The 9,850-nt window shown below is 35.0% G+C and overlaps 1 protein-coding gene across 1 annotated transcript in view; it reads left to right on the plus strand.

Moving 5' to 3' along the window:
• The window catches only part of LOC106473892 (A disintegrin and metalloproteinase with thrombospondin motifs 7-like), a 120,010-nt gene that overhangs the window by 33,854 nt on the left and 76,306 nt on the right, over positions 1 to 9,850 (plus strand). Inside the window, exon 3 of the mRNA XM_013934587.2 lies at positions 6,240 to 6,420. Coding sequence (XP_013790041.1) covers positions 6,240 to 6,420 — 181 coding nt within the window. The remainder of the gene's footprint in view (positions 1 to 6,239; positions 6,421 to 9,850) is intronic.

The raw sequence follows: 9,850 nt of genomic DNA on the forward strand, positions 1-9,850 counted from the left end.
ACATCGCTCCAGACAAAAAATATGAATACACCCGATTTGCATGGTCATTACCATGAATTCGTGATATTTAAAAGGGAATTACAAGAATTACATATTGTACTTTGTTTAGATTTAGAAACCTTAGACAGTGCACTTATATTTATTCCCAGAATAGGGAATTAAATATAGATATTTAGCGTTGGCGATGTAATAGCTAAGCAGTTATAAAAACCCGATTCTTCTCCAAGAACATCTAAAGGATAGATGATTATACGGAGTGTAAAGTAAACCAATCATATACATCTTTCTATATTACATGGCGTTTGACCTGAAAAATACTTTCGCAGTTTTCAAGCGTGAAGGCTTGATAATTCGGCTTACTTTTATGTTTACTTTTATAGTAGAAACGATGTAATGGCAGTATTTTTGTTATATTAAATATTATATGTTGACTTGTCAAAGTTATTATTTTTATTTAATATTGTGTGAATGTGTAGACGTCTGCTGCCCCGACTACCATAGTAGGTGCAATTAAGTGTTATTTGGTTGACAATGAGATAGTGTTCTGTGATCTGAAAAACAGAATAGATTACATTTCCAAAGTTTGTTTTACATTTCCAAATGTGGCGTGGAACATCAACCTTTAGGAATTGCTTGAGCACAAGCATTAGTTGGACAGAACTTTTAAGACATATGGCTATATTTCCTAGTGTCATAAAAATTATTTTCATACCACATCAAAGCCCGCTGTATACTGACTGGCGCCAAAAAACGAACGAACACACACAAAATTATTACCAATTTAGATGTGTTGCTCCAAACGTAGTGTGTGTGTTAAAGAGGCGCGAATCCCAGGTTTACGAATACTTTTGTTTTTATTGCGAAAATGAAAGAAGGTAATTGGCTGATGGAAGCTTTAAGAAATCCATCTAGCAGTACAAAGTTTCTTGTAAAATTGAATGTGAAAAATACGTAATGCTATAAATGGGGGCATGGGTCGCCTCTTCCACCATTTTGAGCCGTATGGTATGATCTGCTCATACTGTGAAAGTTATTTTAAACGATATGTTGGCTTCACGTATTTTGCTATTAGCCTCCTCAATCAGTTGAAGTCTCATTTGTAGTATTAAGGCAATAAAAATCAAATGGCTGCCAAACTCAGTCCATTCGTCCCATTGTTCATTTATTTAAATTCAATCGTTTAGTCGTCCAGCTGAATTATTTTACCAAATTTAATGGAAATTTGTTCAACCATGCAGTTTTTCAATTCCACCATGTGACACCAGATATACAGCAGACAAACCTTCTTTATATATCTTCTGTTTTTGAGTACGTGAAGATACGAAGGTTTTCAAAACCTTGTAAAGTTTAATTCACGTTACTTTGCGGTCCAGTTTTAAGATAGATTTTTTTTCAAATTTTGTCAGATAGGATTAAAATAAAGTGAAACTCTACCCTGGCAATATTTCTAGTTATTGCAACCTTGCGACAGGACTTAATCGAAACACAGTTTTTAACACTTGAATTAATTTAAACAACCCTTGCCATTTTATAATCAACTGAATAGTATTTTGTGGGTTATCTCTTTGCTTTTTATTTTACAAAAACGTACCACTTGTGTATGAACTTCGTGCGCGCCAAAAGCCATTAAAACAGCTCACAGCACTGAAAACATGTTCAATGTATAAAGACATCGTACGAGGTAAACATTTGAAATAATTTCTAGTATAACGATTTTCATTATTCCATTAATATTCTACAGTTAATACATTTCTACCAAATCAATAAATAAACTCTGCGCACATCGCCATCTGTCTTCGCAATTTTACCCATCATTATTTTGTTTATCAAATGATAATGGAAAAATGTATCTAAGTCACTCTCATGTAATAGTGGAAAATCTTTGTTAATTTTCTCAACTTTACTTACTTACTTTTGTGCCATCTTTTAAAGATACAACTTTAATACTCAATGCTAACAGTCGAGTCTTCGGTATCAAACCTACTCGGCATTTATTTATTTCTTAGCGAAAAGTCACACAATGGTCTATCTGCGCTCTGTCCACCGAGTGTAATCGAACCCTATATTTTAGTGTTTGGTCTGAGTTTCGCGTAAAGCTACACGAAGGCTATCTGCGCTAGCCATCCTTAATTTAGCAGTGAAAGACTAGAAGGAAGGCAGTTAGTCATCACCACCTACCGCTAACTCTTCTGCTACTCTTTTACCAACGAATAGTGGGATTGACCGTCACATTATAACTCCCTACGGCTGAAAGGGCGAGCATATTTGATGGGACGGGATTCGAACCCGCGACCCTCAGATTGCGAGTCAATCACCCTAACCACTTGGTCATGTCGGGCTATTTTAGTGTTATATGTCCGTAAGTTCATTCGCTACCAGGTACAAATACTTTTCGGAATTAGTAGAATTTTGATTTCGATGAAATAAAACATTTTGATATACGTTTTCATAAATTATTCTACGCATATTTTCTTCCAATTTCCCTCGTCTGTTGTAATCTTTTACTTTTTTGCTCGAAATATATAACATTATTTTTTTCGATCGGGTTTCTTTCTCTGTCTTTAGTAGGGAAAAAGAGCCAAGTGTAATGAATGGTGAGATTAATAGAAAGTCTGAAAAGGTTAAAACGAACATATTCGTCCAATAACATGGCCAGGTGGATAAGGCGCTCGACTCGCAATCTGAGGGTCGCGGGTTCGAATCCCCGTCCTATCAAACATGCTCGTCCTTTCAGCCGTGGGGGCGTTATAATGTGACGGTCAATCCCACTATTCTTTGATAAAAGAGTAGCCCAAGAGTTGGCGGTGGGTGGTGATGACTAGCTGCCTTCCCTCTAGTCTTACACTGCTAAATTAGGGACGGCTAGCGCAGATAGCCCTCGTGTAGCTTTGCGCGAAATTCAAAAACAAACAAACAAATAAACAATCGTCCAGTAACATTATGCTTTGAGTTTGAACTAAGAAGAAATCTAATCCGTAAATCTACAAACCACAAACACCCCAATAATATTTATTCTTTATACGGATCCTAAATGCCACGAAACAAAACGCACAATTAATCACGAGATATTTCTGAAACAATTATGGTAGTTTATAGAACGATGTGTCTGCAAAGTATACTCTAACCTCACCAATATTATTTGTTAGTTTCTTTTCTTCGCTAAAACGTGAATTTCAGTGTGAAAAGATGACGTGGAGGCGTAATATATTCTTTGATTCGCTAATCCCGCTGAATAGTAATGGATGATTAATTATGACAATGTGTCACAGATTATACAAACATCTAAAGTATTTTAGGTTACTAGTGGTGAGTGAAAAGACTATACAACCAAAACCAAACGAATGTAAGACGGTTCTTGTCGTAAATATATATTCAACGTTTTATGTCAACTGAACTCGTAAGTGTTCGAAATGAGGCTACAAGACCTTGTCAAGCTAATAAATTGTTTGTTTGTTTGTTTTGAATTTCGCGCAAAGCTACACGAGGGCTATCTGTGCTAGCCGTCCCTAATTTAGCAGTGTATGACTAGAGGGAAGGCAACTAGTCATCACCACCCACCGCCAACTCCTGGGCTACTCTTTTACCAACGAATAGTGGGATTGACTGTCACATTATAACGCCCCCACGGCTGAAAGGGCGAGCATATTGGGTGTAACGGGGATTCGAACCTGCGACCCTCAGATTGCGAGTCGAGTGCCCTAACTACCTGGTCATGCCGGGCCAAGCTAATAAATAGTTTACTCATAAGTCATAGTGGTAGCTTACTGAAGGTAATGAGATTCTTAGGTTTAGTTGAGGTTTGTATATGATATTTCACCGATATTTGTTAGTTCGTTTACTGTTAATCTTTTTAATTGTTGCTTGGTAGCATGGGCGTCAGTAGAAATTTTTCCAGGGGAGGGTAAAGTTGCGTGAAATTGTCAATTGAATAAAATATTCATGTACATATGCTGAATGAATAAAGAAAGAATTATGTTTCTCATTTTCCAGGGGGGAGGGCAGACAAGTGTCCCCTCTTGCCTTCCCATGCTTAGTAGTTGAAGCTAAAAATAAGCGCTTTTTCGGAGCAAGTGTCAGGGGGTTTCGGGAAAAGTCACGGCAGTTGGATCGCCATTGAACTTGGGTGACAACATTGAACCTGATTAATTTTCAGGTTAATTTTCTTTTTACACGATAAATCCCTGATTGTCTTTGTACACAATGATTTGTATACGGTGATTCCATGAAAATCCTGAATGTTTTTGGACACGGTAAATTTCCAGGAATATTACTTACTACAGCGAAAGTCTGTATCATTGACGTGACTGACAACACGATACGTCACTAACCCACCTTCGCAGTGTTACGTACTTCTAACTCTTTTTCTTCCCCTTTAATTCTTAGAACACACACACAAAGAAAAAAAAACACAGTTGTCTTTCTCCAGAGTCTCGCAAGACCACTTGTCAGAGCTCCTGGTTACATACTATAGTCATTGTTCTATTAGAAAACGATTCTAAAGACCCGCACTGACAACCTTTCATAAGCTTTAAGTGGCTATATTTTGAGCAATAATAGCACCTGATTTTTAAAGCGACATATAGAAGCTGGTAAAATATAAGTAGAATCAATTTCTTAAAAGTTAGTTCATTATAACTACTTTTTTTAACTTTTAAGCTTGAGATGTGATTCCAAATCAGGTGTGTATTGAAGAATAACAGATAAGATTGGATGGATATGAGAAAGTGACGTATTTATGCCTTTTTACTTTTACACATGCTTGTCAAAGATAACAAATGAAACTGTAGAAACACAGGAGAGGCAAGCCTACTCTACCGAGTAATACACATGTAGGAAGTTATTAAACTGTCGAGTACGTCATCACATAACCTTACGTAACACATTTCGAAGGGGAAGTTCATCTAATTAAAGATGTTTGGTGAGGAAATAAGGAAACCCATGTCTCCAAGGCTATTAGTTTGGATAGGTTTTATAGATTAATAAATTATTAACATCCATATCCGTTTTAACGGCGCCAAGTTGTTTTATAATTTTTACGCAATGTCGCTTGTTTCTGGTTTGATTTGGCTTGAATTTCGCGCAAAGCTACTCGATAGCTATCTGCGTTAGTCGTCTCTAATTTAGTACTGATATAAGGGTATCGAAACCCGGTTTCTAGCGTTGTACGTCAGTAGACATACCGCTGCGCCACTGGGGCTTCAAAAAGTAAGACATATATAATTAAAACATGAGATAATATACATCAGTTATTATTTAAAAACACATTTCTTTAATATTTTAGCAAGTTCGTCTTTTACACTAATGGTTATCACCTACTGTAGATCTGTTAGTTCCTACATAAAATATTTGTTAACCTATAAATATTTTCATACAGACATATATGTATACAGCAAAGGTGTATTGTATATACTGTGTATTTCTAGTCTTACGAAACTGTGCAAGAGCTGATTTAATGGTTTTTACTCAACTAAATAACTGCTACTAACAGAAATAAGTGTATTTAATACTTTTTACTCATGATATGGGGTAAACGGTTACGTAATAACTTTTTTTTCAGGCCGTCTTAAAAGTCTAGACTCGCAATCTTTTTCTTTTTTTTTTTACATACAGTGAAGTGCTCAGTTGCACATACGACTGAGACTTTATGGAACTGAATATAATTAACTGTGTATATTTCTTGTATTTATGTGTAATCAGCCAGTATTTGATCTTGAAATACACATTTGCGTGTGTGCGAGAACGCGAATACTTTTCCTTTTCCTCATATACTGAATACGTATGTATATATATATATATATATATTAGTGTCCTTGACACTATAATGATCTCCTGGCGTAATTTTCAAGATTACCAGTGCGGTTTCTGTGTAATGTATGTTTGAATCCCTCAGGCCAAGTTGTGGTTTCGGAGTTAATGTTGTTGTTCAACAGAATACTGGGAACTAGACCACTTAAATATTCAAGAGTTGAAAACCGATCCTCTTTCGGTTGTCTAACATGGTTAGGGATGAGAAACACTTACGCTGTATACCGGGTTTACTCTTCTGTTTTCTTAGTGTTTTTTTTTCCTTTCACTGTCTCTATTTAAGTTTTCTTCCATTACCCATTCAAACTGTCTCCAAACTTATACATTGCTATATTTGTTTGTTGTTGTTGTTTTTGTTTTTGTTTTTTCTTTTATAACACAGAGTGCATAAGGTCAACCTTATGGCATTTTTTTTGGTTTTTTTTTCATGGTAGAGAGGAGTTATTCGTTTAGAAGATGAGGATTACCTTATCGAGCCGGTCAAAAGTCACGACCTCTCTGAGGACGTAAGGCACCCTCACGTTATCTACAAGCGCTCTGCTTTAGACCCTAGGCTTGATGGATCCAAAGGACTTTGGCCAGATAACTTAGAAGAATCAAACTGTGGGATTAAGGGTAAGTCAAATGCTTTTTTTAAAAAAAAACGTGAAAGTGTACGATCACTCCATAATTCTTTCTTTCTTTTTTCTTAGTAGAAGTTTATGTTAAGTAGATGCTGCAATCAGTAATTAATGGAAGTTAGGGAAAGTAATTCTTCTGACTATGTGTATGAATATAATCAAAATGTTTATGATAAATGCGATAGCTTCACGAAATTAATGGTATAACAATTCTATGCCTATAGTAGTTAATATCTGATAGTATTTAAGAACCAACGGTTACGAGAGTACATCAAGCTGAGACCCAAGAGATAACCGAATGTAAAGATTGGTAGGGAACGTCAACGTGCAAGGCATTACTTTGTTCCTGGAGTGTTTTCGAAAATCCTCAATGTTTTATGAATTTCGTTTTGCAGCGATTGTAAATATGATGAGATCCTGTTACCTTATTAGTGAAATTTTCACAAAGGCGTGAATAAACATTCTGTTGTACATCTAACAATTGGTAGCTAACATGAACTACCATATTTCATTTAACCAAGAAAGGCTTATAGGGAGGGGGATAGTATATTCTGTCATAAGCCAGATCCAGAGAATTCGGTGAAAAGCAACAAAATTTTTGTTTAAGAAATAAACTTTATTTGCACAAAAATATGTGTATTTTTAGTGCTGTCTCTGTGGTAGAGTTTATTAAACTTCCTGTAATTACGTTTCAGTTTTTTTTTTTCAGTCAGTTCAGAAGTATTTGCTAACATCTGTAACATGTATAATAATCAGGATTCTAGACTTTTTTTTGGTTATACAGGCACCGTTTTTTATAATACATAAAACCAAAACACCTAGTTTCAGAGGAGATTTAACGACTGTTTTAAGAGAAGGATCCTAACAAATCAGTACTAACTTTAGCTGACTTCTTGGCTTAGAAAAGATAGTTAATCGCCTCTCTACACACAAATAAAAGGTTAAGATGAGGAGTGTGCCTGTCGGTAAAGTATAAGAATTATTTATACAGATAAGTCGGTAATGATCCTATTGACAATTAGTGCGGAAATAATTTTCGATTGTCCTGGTTTGAAACGTGTTAATAAGCATAATTTCATATTTGAAGATGGGCTGTCCTAATGGAATTGGAAGGCTAAAATGAAGAGAAGAAAAAGTTACCCAGAGGTCAGCAGGGTTACTACTCTGATCGAGTGCATTAATTACACAGTCATACAACACTAATGGAGATGAAGGAGTTATATTATAAGTGGGAAGAGAGAAAGAAATGGTCTTGTTTACCTTGTTATGCAATAAGACTCAGAGTTGCTGAACAGACAGAAAATCTTTCAACGAAATAGGCAACTTTAGAACAGCAGACTTTTAAAATTCTTCTTCTTTTAATAGGAATTTAATTCATTATTTAGTATTAAGTTTTTCTTTATTAGCCAGCATTTATCAGTGTGTGGCTGATAAATATTATCGTTATTTAAGTATTTGAAAATACTTCAAAATGCTGCAGTTGTTATGCATTGATGACTATTTCTCAAAACACAACCACGTATCTCTTCCATATATTTGTTACAACTGAGTGGATTTTAAAATTGTGGATCTTCTTCTTTTATTGTTATTTTGCATTATAGTTTGATTTATAAATGGCGTTACCCCCTCGTCCAACCCCCCACCCCCAAAAAGAAACACGTTTGACATAGAAATATTTTTTACTACATATGATCACTTTTCTCGAAAATTAAACCCACACTTAATGACAAATAAAGTGGCGTTATTTAGATCAGACTATATTGAATATGCCCTCTGGTAGAGCTCTGATTTTCGGTACTGACGAGCAGGGTTCGAATGCGTGCTGTGGGTGCGTTATAAGCGTTGACGATGGGTTGAAGCGTACTGCTGAATAGCTAGCTGCCTTCCCCTTTGGTAAGTAATTTGAAATTATGGACAACGGAAGATAGCCTTAGTAGATTTGCCATAAATACGAAAACGTATTGGCCATTATACCCCTTTAAAATTGTATCTTCTGAAATTTATTCAGAATTGATATACTTGTCATGTGTATATCGTGGAAATTTTATGATAAAGCACTAATAAAAATCGAATAATATTTTTACAAATCTGTTTTATGTTTCTGATCGTTGATAATACGCGTATATATATATTATGTCGTGAAGTTACATTTTTAGACAGAATTTATTTCTTTTACAATGTCGTTTTTACTGTGGTATGTACTTTTCATCCAAGTAAATGCATAGGATTATCTGGAGACAGATGACTGAAGACAAAATCTGGTGGATAAGAAATCTGTCTATACGCTATAAATCACAAGGCCTCTGAGGTGTAAAAGCCAAACTTTCCTATCTTGTTCTTTAATTACTTTCGCACAGCTGGTTATGTTGAAGGAAGGTTTCTCAGTGACACGTTTACGGTAAGATGGAGATCATTCAGCAGTTTGTAACTAGCTTCAGTAGTAAAAATAAAAAATCATTACCTCATACATAAGGTTCCAAAACAACATTCAAAGATCAAGACATGTTTGTGTTAGTTAAATGGCTTGGTTGTTCATTTGTAGGGCGGCAACATTTATTGCTTAGGAAGAAACTACTGGTTTTTCTCAACGGTTGTTTTCTCGGTGCTTTTGTATTCCGCTGCAGTTTATTGAAACAACAGGGTTAGTGGTTTGTCCTCTGATGACTGCTTATGTACAATACAAATGGTCGGTCCTCAGTGGGTCAACTATGAGCTTGATTTCCTAACTGTTCGATCTTATTAGCGAATGATTTTTTTATGATAATCTGAATCGATTTAATTCGCAACTTAATTTTATGTGTGGCTAAATTATAGTTTTTTCTATCTCATATTATATTTAGTAATCTACTTTCCTGTAACTATTTTAGTGAACACTCCACAAAATATACAAATTTATTCTCGCCCTACTTACCTCAAACTACTTACGTTATAAACATATAAAAATAAACAAATTTGTTATCTCGTTTACTTTGGGATTATAAAAGATTTTCTAGTCGAGTAACCATTAGATAGCGGATCTTACCAACTTTAGTTAACCCTTAAATTACCTTTCAATGCCGCTGTTGTTTACATGTTGTAATATATTAAGCAGTTAAATGTTTTTGCGTGTTACAAACGCCCAATTGGATTGTGGTTATATTATCTTGATATTTTTTACATGTCTACAGTAATTCTTCTACGCTGAATCCGAAAATGATATCCATTTTTCTTCATCACGTAAATATTTTTCACAAAACGTCATAACGCAGTACATAAAAGAAAACCACAATATGCAGTTTTGAGACTAAAAGACGTAGATTTCACACACAAAAATATCAGGATAAATGAGGATGCGCATTAGTTTGACATCAATGTTCTTCTCGTTTCTTCAGTTTGTTTGTATTTTTGTTAACAAACATAATAAAAAAAATGTTCATTGTGATAAA

The sequence above is a fragment of the Limulus polyphemus genome, unplaced genomic scaffold (genome assembly GCF_000517525.1).
Source record: "Limulus polyphemus unplaced genomic scaffold, Limulus_polyphemus-2.1.2 Scaffold134, whole genome shotgun sequence".
Lineage (NCBI taxonomy): Eukaryota > Metazoa > Arthropoda > Merostomata > Xiphosura > Limulidae > Limulus > Limulus polyphemus.